Genomic DNA, 27,266 nt, shown 5'->3' with positions numbered 1-27,266 from the left:
ACCTCCTGGGTGAGAATTTTGAGGCCAGATTTTCTGAATTCATGTCACACACAGGTGATGTTCGACTATTTCAAAATCCTTTTGTTGCTAATGTGGATAATATCCCTGCCGCTCTGCAAATGGAAGTGATTGAACTGCAATTTAACGGACATGGTTCACAAAAAGAAACTGGTGGAGTTTTACTCACTACTGCCCAATGATCAGTTAGAACTATAGTTCACTGTGAAACCAGAGACCCACTCAAACACCTTAATCGCTAGTATGGCATCAGATGCTCGGTATCACAGTAAGACACCCACATGTCAAAGTAATTTAACTTTGGATATAAAGGGCAGGGTAGTCTTTCATTAATGCAAGTCCCAGCACAGCATCATCTAATTTTTGCAAAACCTCAAATACTAAGAGTTACTCTCCTTGAAACTGAAAGTTAGAGACTTCAGCCACAATGGTGATTGAGTCCATCAAGGAAATACGGTGCCCACAAATTGGGCTGTTGTGATCTCCTTACGGGTGCCCTTAACTCCAGCTACATCAGCCCACAACTCAGTTTCTGCAATATGTTACAAATGGAACACGGCACTCTTGCCTGGCTGGAAAATTAAAGTACCTTTCCAGGAAAAGTAACTGGGTTCAAGTTAACTGACTGTAGCTGAAAGTCCAGATCAATCTCTCCTCCGCCCACTCACCCAAACTTCGGATCAGAACATTCAAACTTTGTCTACAATCAAAGCTGCACTAGTTTAAAGTAAATCCATTTAAAACCCAATTTAGTTAAACCAGTGCAAACAAACATTCCTAAACTGACTTCAACTGACACTGATTGCTTACCAAATTAAGCTAAAAATCAATATAATCCAGGTTTAACTAGATTTAGGAGACTGTCCACACAGGGGTTTGCACCAGTTTAATGAAGTAGACCTGACAAGTACATTCAAACTAAATCCCTGCCTCAAGCATGCCCAGTAGTGCACTTTCCCCTAATTTCACCTCCAAGGCATTACTTATATAGCTGTCAACATCTTCCCCTCCCCGGCAGCTCAGTTCTGTATCTCTGCTCCAGCTCCTTAGCTTCCTCATATCCCAGAGACAGTTCTGTTCCCTCTGCTCTACTTCCACTCATTCCCTCTGATCCTCTGCCCTCCCACTAGCAGCTCAGAGCTGCTATGCCCGATGCCGCTCAGCCCACTCCACATCCTGTGACATTCTCTCGCCCAGAGAACACTTGAACTTGTCCAGAGCTGCCAGGCAATAGGATTGTTCCCAAACTGAGCATTTTCCATTGTGCTAAATGAAAACCCATTCATCCTGTTGCTTCCTCTCTACTCTCCACTGTATTCTTCCATCCATCCAGCTTTCCTCTATTAATTTTACCTTCCCTGTCTGCCTCTTTCTCCCAAGTCTCTCTCCCCTACACCGTTTCTCCAAGTTTCACTTCATTGGCTTCCCCTGCCCAAAATTATGATCCTTTGTCTCCCCTTCTGCAAGAGTCATACCTCTAAACATTGGCAACAACCTTCTCTTCCCAGCTATGGTTTGCAACCCAATTACATCCTGTGAGCTTATGCATTGTCTGTCAGCACTGCCTTGTTTCTTTACTTAGGCCTGGTCTACACCTAAAACTTAGGTCCGTCTAGCTACATCACTCAGTGGTGCAAAAAATATACGCCCCTCAGAGATGTAGCATAAGCCCCAGTACAGACAGCACTAAGCCAACAGAAGAATTCTCCCAGATTCTATGCATTCATTATTTGCTTCCTTATCATTTGTAGTCACTGTAACTCTAATGTAATGCTAGTTTGTCTGCTCAGCTAATAGAGTTCAATGCCTGCAGTTTTCCGTAGGGTACAGTATATGGAGAGTTTTAACTTCCATAAGATTCCACGACGGACAGTTCCTACCTGACTGTTCTGCTGCTTTGTGACGTTTATTTGGATGTGTGACTGAAATCTCCTCATAGTCCGGGTCCTTCTCCTCAATCACTCTCTTGATTCCAGACATGGTAGTTTGACTGCTTCGCTGAGAGGAGAAAAAGAGAATCCCATATGTTATTACCCACACTGACACTCAAACTGACTTAAGGCCTCTAAAGCCACATGATTTAATAGGGGAAGTCTGCCCTACAAATAGTAAGAGAGGAAAAGCTATGTTTTGAATGGCTGTTTCCCTTATTGCTCCTAGTTGTGATTTATCAAACTGCTCAGCTGGTCCCAAAACTCTGCATCATTCCTGTTCCAATTTTGTTACATACTAATATACAAACCAAGAGTGCAGCTCCACCTCCAGATTTGTTTCTCTTTACAAACACAGGCAGTAATACCTTTTAAAAGTAAATTTTATACTGAGATGGCAGGCCAGAAAGTGGACGTTATCTGTCTTGCCACTGAACAGCTACAGCAATGCGAGATAGCTCATCCCTCATCTGGAGGGAACATCTTTACAGGTGAGAGTGGAGCTCGCTTTCCATGCCTTTTTTTTCTTGGCCCCTCTACCAAGACTGCTAACAAAGAAGCCAGTTGTCATGGACTTACAATAGGGACATTTGCCTATTCAGACGTAATCTGAGACGACCAACTTTTCTCCCACAAACTCGTGAGGGATGTTCGCTACCAACTAAAGTGAAGGCACCAAATCCTGTTTCTAGTCCTCTGAATCATCCAATCCCTTATCACTGGAATGTCAGTGTTTAGTGAACATCCAAACTTGTCTGGATTAACTGATTAATACCCAATTCTAGTAAAGCTAGGATTCCCATCAGCATGTTAGTTGTCATCCCCTTTCTTTACCATCTAATTATTATACAGTAATTTGTTCAATGCAAATTGATTCATTCTTTGGTATCAACAAACTGGGAAAGCATAATTGTGAATCTGCTGAGGTCCAAATAAGCAACAAAGATAAAAAAAAAAAAAGAGCAACACCAGAAGAAAAAGCTAGGAAAGTTATACAGGTATGAGGTGGGTGTGAATTTAAACCACCGCAGATACACAAGTATAACTCTCCAATTTGATACTTTTATTCCAGAATTAGAATGCCTTTTTCCAGTTTCACTTATGTTGCTTTGGATGGGGTTTAAACTAAGCCCCAAAAAGACATTCTTATTCCAGAATAAGAAAGTTCACAAGGTGAGTTATACTTGTATAACTAGAAAAGTTTCCCATGTAAACAAGACATTAGAAATCTGAAATTATGTAAGGATTTGCTTTAACATAAAAGTCTGCATTTCTCATTCAATAATCTACAGTAAAAAATGATATGACAGCAAGTATGCTTGTGTTAGCTGTAACTAAGTCTAAAATAAGTGCCCTTTCACAATCAGGTACAGTTGAGAAACATTTTGCACGTGCTTTTATTTTTTACCTTTGAGATATCAGGAATGTAAAGTCTGGTTTCCCCTGCCTTTGCTAGGGAGTGTGGGAGGTGTCCAATGTGGATTTTAAACTCTCTGCCCTTTTTCAAGGAGTGGAGTGTTGAATCTCAAACAGCTGTCCTCTTTGTTGCCGCAGTTAAACGGACATTAACAAAAGCCGTTTTAAACTGTCAGAATAAAAGTTATTTTCTTTCAATTCCTCAGCTTTCAACTGTGATTTGTGTAACCACTAGTCTTCCAGGTGCCTTTACAGTTTGCAGGGTAGACAAGACCTGAATTTGAAATGAGAAAGAAAAAAAAATCTTAGGTGATCTTTATGTGGAAAGAGCGAGGGCCCCACGAGGTTACCCGGACCCCTGGATGTGGGGAGAACGTGGCTATTCGCAAACAGGGTATGACCCTCCCCCACCACTCACGTCTCCCGTTGAGGAGGCAAACGGGCCACCTTTGTGTCTCTGGCTATGGGCTCGCACATCCCCCCAGCTGTACGTACCGCACCCCCCTGCCCGTTCAGGGACCCAGCCTCGGGGGGGGGGGGGGCGGCGCTAGCTCTGCCGCAGCCCCGGGGCAAGAGGGGGGGCGGGAGCCGGGGCGCCCCCTGGTGCAGGGCAGCGGCCCGGGAGCTATTGCCCCTGCAGAGCCTGCATGGGGGGCAGGGCGCCGGGCAGGCCCCGCCTGCTGCCCCCGAGCCATGCGGCCGCCCCCGCATTGTCCCCGCGCCGGGCTACCCAGCCCCGCGCCGCAGCCTCGCCGCCTACCGGGGTCCGCTGCTCGCCCCGCCCGGCCGCCGGCCCCGAGCGCTCAGCGCGGCCCCCGGCCGCCCCGTGCAGCAGCCGCCGCCGCAGCAAGCGCCGCCATCGGCCCAGCGACCTGCTCGGCTCGGCTCCGGCCGCCCGTCACGGCGAGGGGCGGGAGCCGCGCAGGCGGACGGCGGCGAAGGGGCGGGGCGGCCTCCGCGGGGCGCCAATGGGAGCCGTGGCGCCGGGGCCGGGCGTAGCTGAGCCGCTGCCAGCCCCAGCTCGCCTGTGGCTCGGGGCAGATCGAGCCTGGCCCCGGCTCTGCCCTGACCCGCTGGGGCCTGGGCCGCAGCCGGGCGTTCTCCAGCGGGGCCGCTGCTCCTGGGTGAGCTTCGGGACGGGTCAGGACAAGCCCCCAGACAGACACTGGCTGGCCGTGGCCAGGGTCGCGTTTGGGACCCAGTTAGGAAGGGCCCTGCCAGGGGTAAGGCGGCTCTGCACAGCGCCTGGAAGGCAAAGCGCCCTTGTCACCACACAGGAGACTGATTTGAAGGGAACTATCACAGTTTCTCTGTCGGGAGTAAACATCTTGCTGTGTGTGTCAACGAGCCATCGGCAGCCTGGCTTATCCCTTTTTAACTCGCCCTCGTGCACTCTGGCTGACCTACTACAACCAAGGGACACACTGATCAAGTGAAATGCTCCTTTAAAAATTACGCATATATTTTTTTTCCCTCTAAAAGCGATCAATACTGGCATTTGGGGAGAGCAAGAGGAACGCTGCTGGAACAGGCTGGAGGGATTAGGAGACGGGGGGATTTGTTGTTTGTCTGAAAGGCATTTACTGGAAACTAGTAAATATTTTGCTCAGAAAAGGGACCTTTGGCTTATATGCAGGGCTGCCAGCCAGACATCTGATTTTGACCTGTCCCATGTCTAATCCAGCTTTGTATTGTTGGGCTCACACTAGAATCAATGGTGTACAGTGACAATTGTAGGACTGTTAACTAGGGTGACTAGATGTCCCGATTTTATAGGGACAGTCCTGATTTTTGGGTCTTTTTCTTATATAGGCTCCTATTACCCCCCTACCCCCACCCCGATTTTTCACACTTGCTGTCTGGTCACCCTACTGCTAACCATCGTCATCTATTGCTTCCGCTGCAACTCTGCTCTCCTGTTCCCCAGCAATGAGCTCAGGGGATCCGTACTGGTCTTCCTGGATGGTGCGGGCAGCAGACGGTGCAGTAGGACTGCTAACCATCGTCATCCACTGCTTCCGCTGCAACTCTGCTCCCCAGCGACAAGCTCAGGGGATCCGTACTGGTCCTTCTGGGTGCTGCTGGCAGCGGATGGTGCAGTAGGACTGCTAACTGTCCTCGTTGGACATGTAGCTTGGCTGGGGGTTCTGGGAAAGTCTTTCCTGCCCAGCTCCTAGCAACCTCCACGGCATGGTGTACGTTTCTACCACTTCCCCTGCAACTCTGCTCTCCTGCTCCCCAGCGACAAGCGTGGGGAATCCATTCATGAATCCTGGACAGTAGTAAGGAGCAGTTCAACTATAGGCTGAGCAAGTGCAGAATGGTGGTAGAACATGCCTTTGGACGTTTAAAAGCTAGCTGGCGCTGTTGGTCAGACCTCAGCGCAACCAACATTCCCATTGTTATTGCTGCTTGCTGTGTGCTCCATAATATCTGTGAAAGTAAGGCGGAGATATTTATGGCGGGGTGGGAGGTTGAGGCAAATCGCCTGGTGTCCGATTTTGAGCAGCCAGACACCAGGGCAATTAGAAGAGCACAGCAAGGCACGCTTGCGCATCAGAGAGGCTTTGAAAACCTGTTTCATGACTGGCCAGGCTTTGGTGTGACAGTTGTGTGTGTTTCTCCTTGAAGCAAATCTGCCCCCTTTGTTGATTTTAATTCCCTGTAAGCCAACCACCCTCCCCCCTTCGAAATAAAGTAATTATTGTTTTGAAAACATGCACACCGGACAAGGTAGCCCGGGTGGGGTGGGGGAGGAGGGAAGGACAAGGCCACATTGCTTATTGTAGCCACACTGAAAATCAAACTGTTTGAATGACAGCCTTCTGTTGCTTGGGCCATCCTCTGGAGTGCAGTGGCTGGGTGTCCAGAACCTCTCCACCCCACAACCGCGTTCTTGGGCGTCTGGGTGAGGAGGCTATGGAACATGGGGAGGAGGGTAGGCAGTTATACAGTGGATGCAGCGGGGGTCTGTGCTCTTGGCTTTCCTGCAGCTCCAACAGACGCTTCATCATGTCCGTTTGCTCCCCCATTAGCCTCAGGATCGCGTCCTGCCTCCGCTCTTTGTGCTCAGTTAATTCTTTCCTGGCCTCTGCCCTGAATGCCTCCATGCATTAAGCTGTGCCCTATCAGTGCGGGACGACTGCATGAGCTCGGAAAACATGTCATTGTGAGTGCATTTTTTTCGCCTTCTAATCTGCAATAAGCTCAGGGACAGAGTTGATAGAGGGAGTGTAGAAACATTCTACACTCTACGATTCTGGTGGGACTGCATAGTCACCTGTGCTGCTGAGTTCGCCACATTGACCAAACAGGAAATTAAATTCAAAAGTTCCTGGGGCTTTTCCTGTGTAACTGGCTAGTGCATAAGAGTTCAAAGTGCTGTCCAGAGCTGTCGCAATGGAGCACTCTGGGATAGCTCCCAGAGGCTAATACAGTCGATTTGCGTCCGCACTACCCCAAATTCGACCCAGCAAAGTCGATTTTACCGCTACTCCCCTCGCTGGGGAGGAGTACAGAAGTTGATTTTAAGAGCCCTTTAGGTCGACGGAACGGGGTTGGTTTTGTGGACGCATTCATTTTTAAATCATCCTAACGTGGCTAAATTCGACCTAACCCCATAGTGCAGACCAGGCCAAAGAGAAGTCATTTTGCAAAGCTGGTTAAAAGGGTTTAGGACTGACAATATAGGATATGTTTTCTCTAAAAGGATCAGTAGCATAAACTGGAATCATATGAAATTGATTTATTGGGAAGAAGGGGAGACAGATGATACATTTCAGATAAGGATAGTAATTTATGTTTTCTTGTCAAGAGGGAGCGCTGGTTGAGACACCAGGCAGCACAAAGGTTTTCACCATTCTGGAAAATGTATGTATCTATTCCAGAGCTGATCAAGTTAGATGAGGCTTGTATTTCTGCACTGTGAGTTCTTCCCAAAGAAAAACTGTACACCTTTCTGCTTTCTTCCATGCTGTCCCTCACCCATGGGAGGAGCTCCCTGTAAACATCTGCAAAGCTATTTCATTATCCTTCCAATCCCTCCTTAAACTGTCTTCTGACATGATGCATATAAAAACAGGACAGTGGTTAGGCATCCACTGTGCTGTGATGACTGTTTTTCATTGTTGACCAGTATTGTCTCATTTTGTAGTACTTGTCTATTTGTTATAACCACTCATTGTCTCTTTAGGGCAGGAATAGTCTCTTTGACCTGGTCTACACTGGGGGAGGGGAGGGGTGGGTGTTGATGTAAGATATGCAACTTCAGCTACGGGAATAGTGTAGCTGAAGTCGACGTATCTTATTTCGACTTACCTCCAGTCCTCATGGCACGGGATCAACGGCCGCGGCTCCCCCATCAACTCTGCTTCCGCCTCTTGCCCTGGTGGAGTTCTGGAGTCGACAGGAGCACATTCGGGGATCGATTTATTGCGTCTAGATGAGATGTGATAAATCGATCCCTGATAGATCGATTGTTACCCGCTGATCCGGCGGGTAGTGTGGATGTATCCTTTGTTCTGTGTTTATACTGCACTACGGGGCCCTGATCCATGATAGGGCCCATCAGTGTAATCACAATGCAAATGATAAGTATGAACAAATTTTAACATGCATCAGTGGCCCATTTTGGTTATTTGGTAGCCTCTTGCCAACATTAAGAATAAATATCTGCACTAAGAAAATGGTATTCACCTCATAATATCTCACGCTGTCTGGAGTGGTTCAAGACTGTGAGTGCCAACCTGAAAGCAGACTGTCAAAAAGCAGGGCAGACACTCCACACTGGTGGTGTGTTCTATAATTAGATTTCACCAACCCAGTAACAAATGTTAACTCCTGGATCACTGTAACAGTTTTACCATGGAGTCAAAGGCAGTCCCCTTGGGCACTGCAGACTATCTTGCCACCCAGGCAAGCTGGACATAGTGATAAATGGTCACTTACACAAAAATCACAAAATACTGAGGTTTCTCCCAGTCTCAAGAGACCAGACACTTTCCCAGATCAATTTGTACCTTAGATCTCACACCAAAGACAATGCTGGTAGCTAATTCTATAGTAAACGGTTTATTAACTAGGAAAAAGAAATGAGAGAGTTATTTACAGGTTAAAGCAAACAACATATAAGCACAGATGAGTCACAGTCTTATGTTCCAAAAAGTGACAGAGATGTAGTAGTCTGTCCACTGAATGTCTTTTAGGGCTAACCCAGGCTGATCCTCAAGAACTCTTCTTTTGTTTCTTAGCTCTAACCCTTGTGAGAGTCCAAACAGCAAAGAGAGAACCATTTCTTCTTGTGAGCATCTTTATATGCCCTTCCCCCAGCGTTCAAACGGATGGAACGAGAGCGCCTGCCCATAACTTCATGGGTGGATGGGGCAATCAACAAAAGTTTTTGTTCTACAATTGCCATTTAGTCTTGATAGTCCTTCTTGATGGCTGGGATGGGATGGGGAGACCACTCTTCCTGCCTAGGTTCACAAGCTCAGAGGAGGCATTTTTACAATTATAAAGCAAAACGTTCATATTACCTTATAGCATGGGATACAGACTTTACAAGTAAGATTAATGCATGTAGCAACTTACAAGCATTTTATAGAGTCTACACACATCTTTACAAGTCTAACGTCTATCTTGAACAATATTAACAGAGGTGAGCTGGTCTGGTTTCCAGCTATGAATTTGTCAGTGCTCAGCTAACACCTACAGCCTTGGCAAGAACTGACACCTCGTTTACCAGCATCACAATATAAATATCAAATTAAGTGCATTTAAATTTCCATTTTTGTTTTGGAATTGGGTTTGGTGTTTCTTTTTTAACCAGTGTTTGGAAAATAGAAAAAAAACATACATAAAAAGATTCCTTTATAATTACAAAGGGTATTCAGGACCTATTATCCCAAATTAAAAGATACTAATTTTGCATAGTGTTCAGACTTCATTGTTTTAAGTCCTTCTTAGCATACATATTGTCCACCATTACTTGGGAAGGGAAGGTAAAGACTAGTAGTTATGTAGTACAATAAATATCCTTCAAGACCAGAAAAAGAAAGGAAAAATAATAAATAAGCATATTTGGTTTAGGTATTTTACATATCACATAATTTCAAAGCAACATTTTAAATGTTTTTTTTTTAAACAGTAAATAGTGAAAGTGCATGATTATTAAAAAACATGATTATTACAAAAAAGTACATAACAGGAAATAAAGTATAAACAGATCAAGATGCAAGACAAAAAACAACTCAGGAAATGAAAGTAAAATCTTATTTCACACATGATAATTTGCACAAAAAGTAGCACTCTTAGCTTGTCTGCAAAGACTTATTAGCAGTGAGTTGCAGCAAACTCATATTACAAAGATTTTTTTCCCTTATAAAATATACTACACTCTGTTTACTGTTTATAGTATTTTACAATATACTAAATGAGAACTTGAATTGTCAAAATAAATCAGCAAGATTAATTTTGCGGTGTCCTTTCTTTCTTTCTTTTTCACTTAGGGCCAGATTCAGATACCAATAATCATGTCAAACAGTACCTTGCTCCACAAATACTCCCATTGACTCCGGAGTAAACTGTTACCCAACAGCATTAAAGGTATGAGAACTGGACCCTTATTTTCTAATTTGCAATGGGGATCAGCAAAGATTCTGTTGTATTATATGATATTTAGGGCCAGATCCTGCAAACCCTGTCATCTCTACTTGGCTTCAGTACCAATAGTCAGGCAAAAAATGTTTTCAGGTTCTGCCCCTCAGGCCCTGATCCCACAATCATTTCTGTGATTAGTGTCAATCAAGGGCAATGGAACAACTCAAATGAACAAATGTTCCCAAGACAAGTTTTTTAGTTTATACCCTTTTCCTCAATAACATTATGAATATGTTTTAGTTTGGTGTTATTTTCTTTCTATTCTCTGCTTAAAGGAAAAGGAGGGGAAAATACGGGGAGCTATTGAAATGATTAATACTGTGAGCCTGCTGTTTTCAAGATTTAATGTGTTCTAAGAACAATTTCCAGATACCTACAAATGTATTTATTTTCATTGTTTTGTAAACAGCAGTCTGCTCTTTCATGTGAGATTACTTCTGTCAGTGCGGAGCTCACTCATTTTCTGAGAGTTTTAATTCATTTTTAATGTCTGGGTAAGATTAATTTAGTTCTCACAAATGATGCTGGAAACACTCTGGCCCCATTGTGAAACACTGAGGCGGCAAGTACACTGCTGGCACAGCAAACTTGATGGTTCCCATTACAAAACATTTATTTAAAAATGCTATATACCTGATGGGTAAAATACTTAGTCTCACACATCACTAGCGGGCCTGATTCAGCTCCACAGAAACAAATGGGAATACTTAAATTTTCTGATGTAAGTTTGAATCAGGCCCTTCATCTTGTCAAGGTGTCAACCCCACTCTGAACTTTAGGGTACAGATGTGGGGACCTGCATGAGATAACCCCTAAGCTTATTTATCAGCTTAGATCTAGTAGCTGCCACCACCAAATAGTTTAAACAAATGTTTATGGGAGAGTCATTTGGAAACTCTGTCTTCCCCCCAAATATTTCCCCAGTCTTTATCCCACTTTTCCTGGCAGAATTGAGACTGATTCACCTCCCACCAAATCCTGGTGAGCCCAGATCCAAAAAACCCTTGGATCTTAAGACAAGGAAAAATCAATCAGGTTCTTAAAAGAAGACTTTTAATTAAAGAAAAAGGGTGAAAGGAATACCTCTGTGAGATTAGCATGCAAGCTACTCTCACAGACAACAGATTCAAAACACAGAGGCTGTCCCTCTGGGCAAAACCTTAGTTACACAAAGAAATCCAATTTGATTCTCCCTCTATGCAAAAAAGTCACAAGAGAAAATAAACATAATCTACTACATTCCTTCTCTAAATACTACTTTTAAAAAATGTTAGATGGCTGATTCCTGGATCCTTCACACCGGCACAAACTTTTCTGAACAGACCAAAGACTGATTTCCCTCATCTCTCTTTGAAAACATCTTGTCTGCACATTGGTTCCTCTGGTCAGGTGTCAGCTAGGCTATGTGAACTTCTTAACCCTTTACAGGTAAAAGAGGAATTAACCCTTAATTGTCTGTTTATGACACATCTGCTCTTGGGTAAGAGCAGCACCAGCATTTAAATTACTCCCATTGCAATATAAATGGTGTCTATTATCAATTCTGCAATAATTGACTTTATTAGCTTTAGATATGTCTTGGACTATACTGAGTATCGGGTCCCAAGCAGCGATGGAATAGTATCTTTGGAAGTACAAGCACTGTACACCCACCTCTTGAAATATATTAAATAAGGGAGGGGAAGGTAATGATGGCTGCTTGGGTCTCAATGAAGTCCAGTAATCTATAAAAATTGTGTTTAGACAAACATCTAGTTTTTATTTTTCATAGTTTTTCTACCTTCGTTCAATTTTAGTAATATAATCTGCTTACTCCTTGATCCTGAAATCAGCATTCTTAAGGCAACATTTTCCATTTGTGGATGCCCACACTGGAGACATCTTAGTCTGAACCAAACCTATAAGAAGTTTGCAATAAGATGTTAAGGGGTTGGCTACAGATCTCCTCTTACTCACATAGACACAGGGAGTGAGCTGCATTTGCACCTTGGACTCTGAGGGGATGGGGTCTGTGCAGCATTAAGTGTTCTGTGCTCTTTCCCTTTTACAGAGAGTGTGTGTGCGCACACGTGTACATTGCAGGGAAAGCCATCCTGCCAGAGAGGAGGAGGATTCAGAGGTGCGGGGAACTCACCATCAAACTAAACAATCTGGGAAAAACTCTGCAAGGGGGATCTGCAGTTTCCTCCCTCCCCAACCAAGCCTCCACCAGTGGATTCTTCCATGGGCTAAGCACAACACACAAAGCAATATTCAAAAGACAAATGTTTATTAGATACACTGACCTTAATTTTTTTAAAAAAGAATTATGCAAGAAATACATTTAAATATAACAAGTACATAACATGTTATTGAAATTCTGTGCTACATTACAAAAAGGCATCTTTTTCCACAGCCAACATAAAGTGAAGATCTCTAAAACTGGCTTTGTGCAAGGTAATATTCAGCTGATTCTGGTACATGTTAAGTGGTCTTCACTTTTGTTCAGATCTGATTTGTGCTGTACCAATTTGTTCCTGAAAATGACATTAGCTCTTGGTGGAACAAAATGTTTTAATGTTTTGTACATAAGGAAACTGGCCAACACCCCCCACCCCACACACACACACAAAACCCAACAACATCAATGAACTGCTTCCAAAAAGGAAAACACAAAACATAACCCCAGGTGAGGAAAGTATATCTGTTGTTTAGTGGGTGTATTCTCTTTCGCTGGAGAGGTAACGCCTATTAATATGACTCAAAGTTATGATGTGGGTGTGCACTGAAAGGAGAATAGACACTTGTGTCATGTGCTCACTCATATGAAATGAATACCAATACATTGTATTCAAGTCTCTTAGTCTCACTTATTGCCAGGTTGCATTATACAGTTGCTTCATATTACATACTTCGGGGTGGGAGGGGGAGGGAAGGGGACGGAGCGGGAAATGTGTTGTCCTAAACAAGATATTTCTGACAGAAATTTCAGCCAAGTCCTGAACTAAGATACTAACAAAAAATGCACTGTACACATTAAGGACAGTTGGCTAAAACCAGCAACATTACTCTCCTTTGTCACAGTGGGAGTTCTGGAAACAGAAAATAGAGAATGGAAAAAGCACCCTATTACATCCCCCCAACAATTAAATCCCCCATCACTTTAAAAAAACCCAAAATTTACATATTCTGCATAAATTGATTTAATTGTGCTTTAAATAAATGAATGTAGAGATTACTGTCATTGACAAAGACATTACTGTTCTGGGCAGTAAAACTGACCTTCACAAAATATTCGGGAGGAACAATACAAGCTCATACTGAAAGTAGATGAAATATTAGTGAGTTCAAGGCACACATATTTTGGCAACTTTAAACACATTCTTTTCTTTGGAACCAGTGGTACAAAAGAAGCTGCAATTACATATCTGCCACCATCACTTAAGTACAGCAATCTACATGCAGCACACAGTGACTTTACCTATTTATCATTTTTGTAAAAGATCATCATAAGCACTATCATAAAATGATCAGAAAATCTAATCACACACACATAATACATACACACAAATAATTAAAAATATTGACTGAAGCATTATGATATGATAAAGAGGAGAATTTCCTGTAAATAAAACTCTCAGGCAATGTTATCTATGGATACACACTTCTAAGTTACCTGGACTCTTGTACATAACATCAGTTATGAAAAACTGCTGCCATGTGTTGTCAGTGCCTTGAGAACTCGTGACTGACAGATCTGGCCTGGAGGGACAGTGGAAGGCTGGCTTCTATTTTTGCAATAGTATTGATTGAATCTGGACATTCAGAAAAAGCTAAGATTGCAGGGGATTTTTACTGAGGCTACCTGAAGGCTAGACTATGTAAAAACAACAACAACAAAACACTTGTATGCAAGATATGTGAATATAATTATTTGGCTCCATGCCAGATATCAAACTTCTACCTGAAATTATACCTTGCCTAACAGATTCTCTTTCAGTACTTAGGACAGAGACTTTTTAATCAGGCACACCAACAAATTTAATTTGTACCTTCTCATGTGCAAAAGAATAAGTTCAAATGAAAACATCTGCCTTGCTTCTGAGTGACAAAGGGTATGTCCACACTACCTGCCGGATCAGCGGGTAGCGATCGATCTATCAGGGATCGATTTATCGCGTCTCGCCTAGAATCGATAAATCAATCCCCGAAGGTGCTCCCCGTCAACTCCGGAACTCCACCAGGGCGAGAGGCGGAAGCGGAGTCGACAGATGAGCCATGGCCGTCGATTTCACACTGTGAGGACGGGAGGTAAGTCGAAATAAGATACGTCAACTTCAGCTACGCTATTCTCGTAGCTGAAGTTGCGTATCTTACATCGACCCCCACCCCCACAACCCAGTGTAGACCAGGCCAAAAGTCTAGCAAGTTTTATAATCTGCTTGAATTGGTGATTCAATTGGGGAGGGAGGGATAGCTCAGTGGTTTAAGCATTGGCCTGCTAAACCCAGGGTTGTAAGTTCAATCCTTGAGGAGGCCACTTAAGGATCTGGGGCAAAAATTGGTCCTGCTAGTGAAGGCAGGGGGCTGGACTAGATGACCTTTCAAGGTCCCTTCCAGTTCTAGGAGATTGGTATATCTCCAGTTATTACCTTATTACCTATTACCAACAGTAAAGAAAACATTGTCCAAATTGAGCAAGTACGAAAACTGAACCCTCCTGAGCTTCATCACTAAAAGGACCACAAGCATATCAACATGTGCATCTTTTTCTCTGAAGCTGAAGACAACAAGTTGCCAAACATGATGTTGTTTTGTTAAATGAGTCAATATCTGAGATCATGAACAGTAAGAGTGTCTAGAAAGTCCTGGTTACAGCAACCTCAACTATCAAATGAATGCACTGGAATTTATCTGTTACCTCTCCTACCCATCTATTCAGATTCTTTCTATTAATTTTCTTCTGAACTGGAATGAGAATTAGTTTATAACTCCATCATCTCCCCTTTATGGTAGGGAACAATGAAGGTCCAGTGCACCATCAACACATTGTGGAGGAGGAGAAGAGTCTTAAATAGTAAGAAATTGATTATTTCTCATCTTGTGTCCTGGCACCTTATCAATTTAAGCAGGATAACCTGACTAATCACACAAGATAAGGCAGTGAACTCAGTCTGTCTTCTAGAGAATAGCTAACAATCACCAGTGTCTCCTGCTTTAAAGCACAGATGTCCAAAGTTTCCTCTTTGAACTTCTCCTCTGTGAAGATGAACACTTCCTTTTCCTCCATCATCATCCTTTCCCTGAAGCTTACAGAGTGTTGAAAATCCTATAAAAATTCTGGGTGAATTAATATAGGAGGAGTCCATATCAACATCTCCTGAATTAAAGGTATCTGTGCACCATGGAGTAAGAATATCAAAACAATTTTTAATGCTGTTGTATTAGTGAATGAGGAAAAATCAGTAATATGTTGAACTTCCACTGTTAGGAGAGAAAACACAGTGCTTAATCCTTGGATCATATAGGATGCACACACTGCAAGATGAACTATCCAATGGTACAAATGGAAGAGGTCCCACAAGTTCAGCCTACTCTGAAGGCATACGGGGTATGAGCGACCTGACCAGAAAATGAGTAACTACTAGACTCTAGGAAACACAACGTGCTGATGACTATAAAACTGATGTCATGCATGCTGTGTTTAAAAGCAAAAGGTTGTAGACCTCCCTAGGATGCACTACTTAAATTAAATCAAGTTGCAATTAAGTACCAATGTTCTTTTCAGTCAATGCCAAGATTCCGAAAAGTGGAGTGACAAAGCTCATGAACATCAAAACTCAGAAGGAAAACATTTAATCTAGCTTCTTTTAAAGCTATGAGATTTAAGGAAATTACTTTTCTCTGTTAGCTAAATATTAAATAAACACTTCACAGTGAGTTTTTAAATGGGTGGAATAGCTAGAAAAGATTTTGCCCTGCTTCCCAAACATAGCTATTTTGAAATTATATCCTTGAGAAGATCTCATTCCCTGGGAGCTAGCACAAGTTGTGACTTTTCATCATGAAGATCTTTTGATTATACTGAAAGGTACTTCTGTATCTTCTCTCAAGGAATGCAAGTAGATTTTTTTGTGTGTCCATCAGGGCACGTAAGATCCAATCAAATGGGTTTGCATGATGGTGAATCTTTGAATCCATCTGTCCCTAACTGAAATGTCTTGGAGAACAAGTGACCCAAGAAAGTGGCTCCATATATAATAGATCCCTCCAGAACATGTTAGATTTTCAATAACAAGTAGTTTTCTTTTACATTTTAAAAATTATTATTTTGACAGAATGGGTGATAACTTCAACTATATATGTACTGAGTCAAAAATATTAAATATTGACTGTTCACTTAAAAAGGAATTACTGCATAAATTACTTCTGCCATTTTAGCTATACTCAACACACTAACTCTTCCATTACTGGTACAGGGTCTAAAAAGCTGCATGCAAAAAAGTTTCTTCTACATCTAAATGTCTGTATTTACTAGTATAGTAAACAGCTACTTTCAAAATTAATATGTAACAGTAATAAGATACATGTAAACAGTTAACATAGAAAAGACAACATTCTAAACTGAATCTTCAGACACAAGGAAAACAATGTGTTTGTATTTACAGAGTCTTATGAACACAAATAAAAAGTAATCACCACACAAATAACATTATAATATATCTACTAAATAAAAAACATTTCAGAACAGATTACTATAACAATCAACAGTCAGTATCTTAATACAAAAAGGAAGGAAGTTGGGGGAAATGGAAATCTATCTTAATATCTTATTTCTAATCAGGTGTTCCTTCCATAATTATGTTTTCACTTACAAAGATGGCACAAACTATTTACCATGTTACTACAAAACAGTTACTTTGAAACTACCATTGCTGTCAATGGACCTTATTCACGGGTGCTGGAATTATATTTTCAAAGTCTGGCTTGGTGAACAGGGACCCAAGAAATCCAGAAAACGATTAATTTATCTGATTCACTTTTCTTACACTACTCCATTTCTTCCAATTTAGGTCCACCTGGGTGTATACACTCAGGGACTGATTCACTAGTTACCTCAGTATCTGCATACATTCCTGAGGTTACAAATGAAAAGGCACAATGCGCAGTTAATGCTCAGTGCTCCTTTATAATGTCACCAGTAACTCAGTACTGAAAATGATGACTCTCTAAATGAGTCATTTCCACGCCAAGAGCCAGAATACCTATTTCATGGGAAAACTTGTGGGAAGGAGATGGAGAAGAAATTCCAAGGAGAACAGATTATGTTCCGGACATTTGGTTTGTTCCTATTCCCTACAGACTGAACAAAGAGTTCAGAACCCATAAATCTCCTGGGTCTGCTAGAGATTAGGGTTGTCCTTGAAGAGGCCCTTTGTGTTCATCTGCTCCAGTACTGTCTGCTTTCCTGGCTGGCAGCTATCCTCAGAATTCCTCATAAAGGGAGTTCAAAGGGAATGGTGTCCCTAGTCTCTGTTTGTCAGAGGGTGGAGATGGATGGCAGGAAAGAGATCACTTGATCATTGCCTGTTAGGTTCACTCCCTCTGGGGCACCTGGCATTGGCCACTGTCAGCAGACAGGATGCTGGGCTGGATGGACCCTTGTTCTGACCCAGTATGGCCATTCTTATGTTCTTAAAGTAAGGAGAGACTTCATGGGGATAGAGGATATGGTGTAACTTCCTGCCTTCTGGTGGGAAATTGGTGCAAGGAGCGAGCGTCCCTTCCACATGCAAACTCCAAAGCTCTATGTACAGTTTCATGAATTTGTGCCCCAACTATACAAACATATAGTTCTGTTATAGAGATCTAAGCAGGAATGGGAGGAATATCTTCAGCAAGATTTTCAGTTTCATTGAAAAGCAATGGGCCAAAATTTCAGAGGATACTTTGGAAGTCTCTAAGCCTTCAAAACTAAACAAGTTAAAATATACTCCTCACACAGTCACATGGTTAAATGGACGGGTCCCTGGGTAGTGTTCTGGTGATGTGGGGAAATTTTCAGGTCCACACGTGCCCCCTACAGGGTTTATCGGAGCTCAATAGCACTGGAAAAGGTGATTGTCTGAAGAAATCTGTAGAAACAGAGTTGGCAGATATCCTGGAACTTCGCATAACGAGGTACCACAAAGATCAATTTATAAAACAGCAGAGTTAGGCCTGTAGTCCCTAGCTCTTTCTATCAACACAGAGTTTACACTGTGGAATTCATGAAGTTAGAATATCCCCTTGACTAGGGGTCTATTCATGCAGTAGAATGATGAAAGGTACCTTGCAGTTAGCAAAGAATGATACCAGGAACTAGCAGACTTCAGCTCTACAACTCAAGGAGGTCAGAACTGGGATACAAAACTGCTTCACAGAAGTGTGCCTATGCTGCAAGGGTCATTATTTTTCCATATGCATGTAGTCCAGTATTTGTACGACTTATAATAAATTATTAGCAACACTAAGGTCTGTTACTATGAAAACAATAGTTACTGCAACTTTTTGCAGTAGCTCAGAGAACAACCATGATGCCACTCTATTCCCTATCCATTTACAGAGGAACATTATTTCTCAAAGATTTTAATATTTATTTCCTATGAAGCATTGCATTTAAAAAAATCTATAGTAGTGGGTGATCATGAAAAAGTCTATTTGGTAAGCCAAGAAATTTTCTGATAAAAGAACATAATTCTGACAAGGTGAGTGAGATAATATCTTCTATTGGACCAACTTCTTCTGGTGAGAGAGACAAGCTTTTGAACTTACACACTACTCTTCTTCAGCTCTATATAATCTCAAAAGCTTGTCTTTCTCACCAACAGAAGTTGGCCCAATAAAAGATATTGCCCTCACCCACTCTGTCTCTCTAATATCCTGGGACCAGCATGGCTACAACAACACTGCATCATGCCTGTTGATCAGAATGATATGCACTCTTTTAAACCAACACATTTTTTGTAGGTCGATTTGGTTAAATATTTTCAATTAACAGACTCTGAAATAACTGAAAAAATAATACAGACATCAGTCCTTAAAATATAGGCACAGCTATTTGTGAAGGCACATTCCTACCTACACAACATCCCAAATTTTAATTACTGATCACAAAAAAGGGGAAAACTATGTAAATATTAGTTCACTTCTATCATGCCAGAAATGGCTGAATGGGTCCTGGATATGTTTGTAGATATTTTTTTTTTTACCTTTTAATTAACTGAAAACATTTTGTTTTAAAAGGCACATGGATATTTAGTTTCATATGACACTGAAGGAAAAGTCAGTTTCCCATTTTATGAATCTTTGAAATTCTGTCCTGTACCAAGGCACTGCATTCTTTCGTAAGATTTCCTTTCTTTACAGTTTAAAGCCTTTTTCATTGTATCTATGAATAGTCACACAGCCATGATACGATACTGGCCTGGGCATGGCTGCTACTCCCGTGATGATGCCTGTTGCAGGATCATAACAAAGAATGGTGTCTGTGGCTTCTCCATTTTCTCGTCTTCCACCAAGGATATAGATTTTGCCGTTACACACAGACATGCCACAATTTTCCTGTTTATCAAATACACAAACAAATACATGACTACTTACAAAACCCAAACCCTATTCAAGGTTGGAGAGATAGTACAGCATTTTGACTACCAAAAGGAGATAGCTTGGTGCTATATTATTTCCTTCTGGTGCTGCCCACTGGAGAAAGCAGGATACTGCTCCTCTGGTCAACTCGGGGAAGTAGCTGCATGATAATCCTGAAGACTTGGGCTATTCAGGCATCAGGCTACGAGGGGTTGAAGCAGCTAAGTATGGCTGATTCAGACTCTGTACATGAGATATCCCGTGTCTGGGGATAGTACAATTAAAAGCAGCTAACATAAGAAAACGGTGGAGAATGGAGGGATTGAAAGAAGAGAGAAAAGTGGAAAGACTAAATGTAACAAATGTGGACTGGGAACAGGGAGAGAGGTTAAGGGAACAGAAGTAGGTAACAATTAGTGGTTAGAAAAAAGGAAAGGAAGCCAGGGACAGAGTAAGTAAGAGACAAAGAAAGGAGATGCTGGGTTCTAGAGGAAAAAAGGGAGGCTAGGAGTTATTTTGTCCTAAAGGCAAGACAGAAAGAGGGAGTCCAAGCGAAAACACTAAGCAGAAAATGGTAAAAGGAAGAGATGGAAAGTGGGGAAAAGGGGCAGAAGCAGATCTCTTTGAGGGCATTTCCCCCTCCATTTTACAGTGTTTCATTAGTAGATTTTCAAAAAACATGGTGACATTTATTGCTATAGGATGACATACAAATAGTATCCCAAGGGGAAGGGCACACACAGAAATTCTGTTCAGAAGGCTCATTCACACATTGCTGTGACACTGCTCTCTGCCGCTTTTAGTTCTACACAGACCAGTTTCATGCTCTGTTTAAAACATTTCCCTACAACATTTTGTAGTTCTAATCAATTTCAAGGCAACAATACTTTGACTAAACAAAAGGATCCAACTGAATTTAGTATAAATCCATGTTTGGATGTGTTAAATTGGGGTAGTGGTTTCCAATAAGTAGACTGCCCATTCTAACATATTGGCGCTCACCTGAAGTGTTACTTTTAGATGTTTCATGGTTTGTTTTTAAGTGTCTAGACTATAAAGAGTAAGGATATGATTTTGTCATGGAGGTCATGAATTCTGTAACTTTAACAGAACTCCATGACTTCTCTGGCTTCAGCCCCCACCAGAGCAGCAGGGCTGAAGCAGCTATTTGGCCCTGCTGCAGGCACAGCGCCAGGGCTGGAGCAGCGGCCAGGGTGGACTTCTGGGCTGGAGCAGCCACAGGGGCTGGAGCAGTGGCTGGGTGTGGAACAGAGGCCAGGACTGGGTCCTGGGCTGGAGCAATCGCCTGGGCTGGAGTAGCAGCTAGGGCTGGAGCAGCTGCCCAGACTAGAGCAGTGGCCAGGGCTCGTTCAGCCCCCAGGGGCTGAAGCGGTGGCAATGGCTGGGGCTGGAGTAGCTGCCGGGGGGATGGAAAAGCCACCTGGACTAGAGCAGTGGCCAGGGCTGGGTCAGCCACCAGGGGCCAGAGCAATGGCCAGGGCTGGAGCTGTGGTCGGTGTTGGAAAGTCAAGGACAGGTTGTGGGCTTCCATGACTTTTTGTTTATTGCCTGCGACCTGTCCATGACTTTTACTAAAAATACCCATGACAAAATCTTAACCTTAATAAATGAAAAGCTCAAACTAGCGAATCTGAGAGATGTAATTTAACAGAGTTTCATATCAAACTCATTTCATATCAAATTATTAATACAAGGAAAATAAAATACATTTTTAGATGTTTCCAAGTATTTTTAGTGTTTATTACCTGTCTGCTGAATGTATTCTGTACATGCATCCAATAATCCTCAACTGGATCATAGCAGTAAATTGCCTTGGTGAGCCCTCCCGCGACATAGATTAGATTGTTTAGAGATACAGCTGTTATGCATCTCTTTGCAATGGGGATAGTTGCACGGAGCAACCAAGAATTAGTATCGGGATCATATGATTGAACCTGAAAACAAATAAACACATTTTAGGTTTAACACCACAAATGAACAAAAATCAAACTTATTATTTGAGGTACAAACAGAAGTTTTGATTCAAAGAGATTAAAGATAACTATCTATTTGGAGTGCCTCACAAAAAACCCAAAGTAACTCAAGATATTGCTACGTCAAAAACATACACCTTGTTCCTACTGTACATCTGCAACATTAAAAACAAAGAATATTAAACAGCAGCAACTTACATAATACATTATATAGTATATTATATTCTTTACTTAAATATGCTGTTTCATTAAGAACTTGTATGGCTCTTAATACACAAAGCGAAAGATGATGTGACTACGACAAAGACTATTAATGGCATAACTGTGCTTTATTTAGTTAGCTTTTTCTACTGTGAGATATATACTTTGCATTCAGGCAGTAGGCTGGGCCAGGAGATTTGTAATTCAGTTGAAATATCTCTGCATAATTTACATTTTTAGCAGTATTATTAAGATACGCAGAAAGGAAATAAATATAGTTAACTAACCTTGTCAGAGCACGTGTTGTCATCAGGACCTCCACCAATCACAAACAATTTGCCTACACAGCTGGTTATTGCTGGAGAACTCACTGCTTCTTTAAGTGGAGCTACCTCTGTCCATCGATTGGAAAATGAATCGTAACATTCTACACTGCTGAGTCGACTTTGCCCATCATACCCTCCAACTACATACACCTATACAAAACAAAGAGAAAATAGCATCTTCTTTATCTTTATCTCCAGTTTTAATTAAGCAAGTATAAGATTAAACTCATTCAAGCTTCAGTGCCTCAGTTCTGATTTGCTATATTTTTGAATGCATAGGTTTTCCCCCCAGAAAGCTTCTATGCAGAAGAACAGGAATATTGCCTTTTAAGATTCTGAGCTAAAGAATCTCAAGAGAGCAGCCATACACTGGTATGTGGGGATACTGGAATCAATGGACACCAGAATATATGTTACAAATATGGACATTAGATTTCCTTCTTACTTGAACATGCTCTATAAGAAATCTCTATGATTACCTTCACTGATATTACAAATTATATTCAGAAATAAAAATAAACTCTATTTAACTTCACTCTTTTCTCCTCAACTTTTTACTTCTCTCTTTCCTGTCTAAAATGACATTCTTTACTCTGATTTACCTTTTGGTCACGTATTTTCTTACCTGACTGCCTATCACATAAGTTACAGTTTAAGAAAAAGAGACTGACAAGTATATTACCATTAGCATATTGACAGATATACTGTCTCTGCTCAATTTGTTCACCTCAGGTCAATCCCAACTTGAAGCAGGTGCTATTATCTCTAAGAAGCTACATACTACAGTTCCCTGATGAGTGTATATATCGCCACTCACGCTCATGAATGAAACCTGTGGGGATTGCTGATCTCATTTATTGTATTTGTATAGAATAATAAAATAGGCCTTTGGAACTGCAGCAAGAATAAGAGTTTCTTTACTGATTTATATTTTGATTTAAATGTTCAATATACATGCAGATTATTAAATAAAAAGGCCCAGATATTCTCCTAAAGTCACAATTAATTTGAGTTAGTGACTGCATAAGTGAAGGATTTGCAGATAAAAGATGTCTAAGGCCCAGTTTTATTTTATGTACCAAATCATTGTTGGACACATGCTTAACCTGTGTGTTTATGAAGAGGTGTAATTGGCTGCTTGGTTGTACCCATAACATTTATCTCCTTTTAGATCTTCCACAATGTACCAGAACAGTGCTCCATGTGTTGTTCATGTCCATTCCAATCAGGTGTATGTGCGCCACATGCTCAGTCGTCAGAAAGTTTTCCCTTTTCCCCTGGAGTGGCACCTTCATGGCGCTCAGTATATGATCCTGCCGACCCAGCCCCTGCTTGGTTCCTTCTTGCCGGCTACTCCGACAGAGGGGTAGGAGGGTGGGCATTGGAATGGAGATGAACAACACATCTTGAAGAACAACAGTTACGAGAAGGTAAGTAGCCATTTTTTCTCCTTCGAGTGCTTGTTCATGTCAATTCCAATCAGGTGACTCCCAAGCTCCACCCCAGAGGTGGGGTCAGAGTTAAGGGAACACTGATTGGAGCACCGCTCTGCCGAATGCTGCATCATCTCTGGTGTGCAGGATAATAGCATAATGAGTGGTGAACGTATGCACCAAGGACCACGTTGCTTCCCTGCAAATTTCTTGTATCTGGACCTGGGCCAGGAACACTGTTGACGAGGCCTGTGCCCTCGTCGAATGTGCCGTAAGTGCCAGGGCTGGGACCTTGGCCAGCTTGTAGCATGTGTGGCTGTAAGATGTGATCCAGGAAGATATTCTTTGAGATGAGACCAGGAGTCCTTTCATCCTGTCTGCTCCCGCTACAAAGAGCTGGTTCGATTTCCTGAACGGCTTAGTGCGCTCGATGTAGAATGCTAGTGCTCGCCGAACGTCCAATGGGTATAGCCTCTGCTCTTGACTACTAGCATGAGGCTTAGGATAGAAGACAGGTAGAAAAATGTCTTGGCTAGTATGAAAGAGTGACACTACCTTGGGAAGAAAGGCTGGGTGAGGCCTGAGTTGGACCTTATCCTTGTGGAAGATCATGTAGGGTGGATCGGAGGTCAGAGCCTTTAGCTCTGACACTCACCTAGCTGATGTGATGGCCACCAGGAAGTCTACCTTACACAATGGATAGAGAAGGGAGCAAGTCGTTATCGGCTCAAAAGGGGGCCCCATTAATTTGGAGAGGACAAGACTGAGGTTCCACACTGGGACAGGCTGTCTGGTCTGAGGATGTAGGCATTCCAAACACTTGAGAAAACGGCCTACCATGGGGTTAGCAAATACCGATCGGCCAGACGCTCCCGGATCGAAGGCTGAGATAGCAGTGAGATGTACTTTGATGAATGACGCTGCCAGTCCTTGTTGTTTCAGGTACAGAAGGTACTCCAGAATGAGTGGTATAGACGCCTGTAGTGGAGGTGTATGCTGCTGAGGACACCAGCAAGTGAACCTTTTCCACTTAGCTAGATGGTAGATGGTTTCCTACTGCCACGTAGGACCTCCCTTACTGGTTCTGAACACAGAAGCTCCATGGGGTTTAACCATGAAGCTTCCAGGCTGTGAGTTGGAGGGACTGGAAGTCCAGGTGGTGAAGGCGACCGTGGTCCTGAGTGATCAGATCGGGATGCAGTGGTAACTTGACTGGAGTGTCCACACACAGTTCCAGGAGTGTGGTGTACCATTGTTTTCAGGGCCATGCTAGGGCTACCAGAATTACGTCCGCTCTGTCCCTGTGGACCTTGAGAAGTACCTTGTGCATGAGAGGGATTGGGCGAAAGGCTTACAACAGGTGGCCTCTCCAGGGAAGCAGAAACGTGTCCGTGATTGAGCCAGGACAGTGATGCTGGATGGCGCAGAACATTGGACACCTCATGTTGTTCCTGGTGGTGAACAGGTCAACCTAGGGAAACCCCCTACCCTTGGAAGATGGAGTGTATGACATCCAGACAGATGGACTACTCGTGATTTCGGAACGATCTGCTGAGGTAGTCTGCTAGTTTGTTCTCCACTCCTGGGAGATAGGATGCCTTGAGGTAAATGGAATGGACTATGCAGAACTCCCATAGTTGGAGGGATTCTCGACATAGGGTGGAGGAAGAGGATCCACCCTGCTAGTTGATGTAAAACATGGCAGTGGTGTTGTCCATCATCACTGCCATGCACTGACTTCGTAGCTGGGCCCACAAGGTTTGGCATGCTAACCATACTGCCCTGAGCTTCTTGTTGCTGATAAGAAGGGGAAGCTCCTCCTGTGACCATAGGCCCTGTGTTTGTAGGTCTCCCAAATGCGCACCCCATCTCAGAGCTGACGCATCTGTTACAGGGGCCAAGGAGGGCTGGGGGATGTTGAATGGAACTCCCTCGCACACTGCCCAGGGGTTGAGCCACCACTGGAGGGACTCGAGTACTTGCCCAGGCACCATGACCACTACATCCAGACTGTTGCGTCCCGGGCGGTAGGCCGAAGTGAGACAAGCCTGGAGTGGCCTGAGCCTCAATTTGGCATGGAGAACCACGTAAGTGCAGGCTGCCATGTAGCTGAGGAGACTCAGGCATCTCTGTGCTGTGGTGGTCGGGAATTGCCTGAGGCCCTGAATAATGTCTGTCATGACCTGGAATCAGTTCTCTGACAAAAACACTCTTGCCCGTACTGAGTCCAGCAGCGCCCCGATGAACTCTACTCTTTGGGTCAGTGACAAGGTTGACTTGTTCACATTGAGGAGGAGACCCATTCTGTTGAAAGTATATCTGACTAATTCGACTTGAGACTCCATGTGCTCCCTGGTGAGGTCCCTGAACAGCCAGTTGTCGAGGTATGGGTATACCTGCACCTGCCTCCTTCAAAGGAAGGCTGCTATGTTGGACATATACTTGGTGAACACTTGGGGGCTGTTGACAGGCCGAAGGGGAGGACCGCAAACTGATAATGTTTTTGGTCAACCACAAACCAGAGAAATCGTCTGTGTGCTGGTCGAATGGCTATGTGAAAATACACATCTTTCATGTTGAGGACAGTGTACTAGTCCCCCGGAGACTATGTGGAACTTCAACTTTATCATTAATTTGTTGAGTCCTCACAGGTCTAGGATGGGTCTGAGACATACTTTGGCTTTGGGGATCAGGAAATAATGGGAACAGAATCCCTTGCCCCTTAGCTCCTGAGGAACCTCCTCCACTGCCCCTGTTGCAACGAGCACTTGCACCTCCTAGATAAGGAGTTGCTCATGTAAAGGGTCCCTGAAGAGAGACGGGGAAGAGAGGTGGGAGGGAGGGGAGGAGCAGAATTGGAGAGAATATCCCACTTCTACTGTGCAAAGAACCCAGCAGTCTGATGTTATTTGAGACCATGTACAGTAAAAGTGGGATAGGTGAGTCATAAAAAGAGGGGGAAGGATCCAATGTCATAGTGGATGTGCAGTCCTCGGGCATCCCTTCAAAAGGCCTTTTTAGAGCCAGATGAAGGTTTGCTTATAGCCATGAGTTCCTCCTCATGGCTACTCCTGAGGAAAGGATGCAGGCAGCTGAGCCTGCCGAGTCCAGTGAAGCCTGGAGAGAGCTTCGCACCACTGCCTTCCCTTCAGCAGTGATAGTCGAGAACTCAGCTATGGAGTCTGGTAGAACCAGCTCCTTATGCTTCAATATGGAGGCCCACGAGTTGAAGTTGTACCTGCTGAGCATAGCTTGCTGGTTAGCTATCCTCAGCAGTAGGCCCCCAGTTCTGTAGATTTTCCTGCCAAAAAGGTCCATCCTTTTTGACTCCTTGGATTTAGGGGCCAATTCTTGCTGCCTCGTCTCTCATTCTCATTCACCACCGATACTACGAGAGAGCATGGTTGCAGGTGAGAGAACAGGTATTCGTATCCCTTGGAGGGAACGGAGTACTTGCGCTCTAGCCCCCTGGCAGTGGGCAGGATTGAGGCAGGGATTTGCCACAGAGTCTTAATATTGCTCTGGATAGTTTTTATTAGTGACAGAGCTACCCTGGATGGTCCCTCTGGTGCAAGGAGGTTGACCTTGGGGACTTTGGGTTTGACCACCTCCTCCGCCTGTAACCCATGTTACAGGCAGTCCTTTGTAGAAGGTCCTGGTAGGCCCTGTGGTCAAATGGGAAAG

General features: G+C 43.2%; 2 protein-coding genes and 1 long non-coding RNA gene across 8 annotated transcripts in view; 1 reads left to right on the top strand and 2 right to left on the bottom strand.

The window, feature by feature from the left end:
- Nucleotides 1-4,261, bottom strand: part of YEATS2 (YEATS domain containing 2) — a 70,950-nt gene extending 66,689 nt beyond the window's left edge. For all 3 annotated transcript variants that reach the window (XM_045031493.1, XM_045031494.1, XM_045031495.1), the window contains exons 1-3: nucleotides 4,126-4,261; nucleotides 3,358-3,639; nucleotides 1,899-2,016 (exon numbers count right to left, since the gene is read on the bottom strand). In XM_045031493.1, the coding sequence (XP_044887428.1) occupies nucleotides 1,899-1,998 (100 nt within the window). In that variant the 5' untranslated portion in view covers nucleotides 1,999-2,016; nucleotides 3,358-3,639; nucleotides 4,126-4,261. The remainder of the gene's footprint in view (nucleotides 1-1,898; nucleotides 2,017-3,357; nucleotides 3,640-4,125) is intronic.
- Nucleotides 4,262-4,364: 103 nt separating this feature from the next.
- On the top strand, nucleotides 4,365-12,859 carry LOC123378040. 3 transcript variants are annotated; one of them, XR_006582434.1, is made up of 3 exons: nucleotides 4,365-4,489; nucleotides 9,872-9,968; nucleotides 12,073-12,859. It is a non-coding gene; the product is annotated as an uncharacterized LOC123378040 (long non-coding RNA). The 3 variants fall into 3 exon arrangements; XR_006582432.1 differs by having other exon boundaries at nucleotides 4,371-4,588; XR_006582433.1 differs by lacking the exon at nucleotides 4,365-4,489 and adding an exon at nucleotides 6,478-6,534.
- KLHL24 (kelch like family member 24) overlaps nucleotides 12,270-27,266 on the bottom strand; it is a 47,251-nt gene continuing 32,254 nt past the window's right edge. For both annotated transcript variants that reach the window (XM_045031497.1, XM_045031496.1), the window contains 3 exons: nucleotides 22,111-22,299; nucleotides 21,395-21,583; nucleotides 12,270-19,604 (listed from right to left, as the gene is read on the bottom strand). In XM_045031497.1, the coding sequence (XP_044887432.1) occupies nucleotides 19,404-19,604; nucleotides 21,395-21,583; nucleotides 22,111-22,299 (579 nt within the window). In that variant the 3' untranslated portion in view covers nucleotides 12,270-19,403. The remainder of the gene's footprint in view (nucleotides 19,605-21,394; nucleotides 21,584-22,110; nucleotides 22,300-27,266) is intronic.

This window comes from Mauremys mutica, chromosome 9 (assembly GCF_020497125.1).
Source record: "Mauremys mutica isolate MM-2020 ecotype Southern chromosome 9, ASM2049712v1, whole genome shotgun sequence".
Classification (NCBI taxonomy): Eukaryota; Metazoa; Chordata; order Testudines; family Geoemydidae; genus Mauremys; species Mauremys mutica.
Note: the sequence above shows the minus strand (reverse complement) of the source record. Positions and strands in the feature narration are given on the sequence as shown.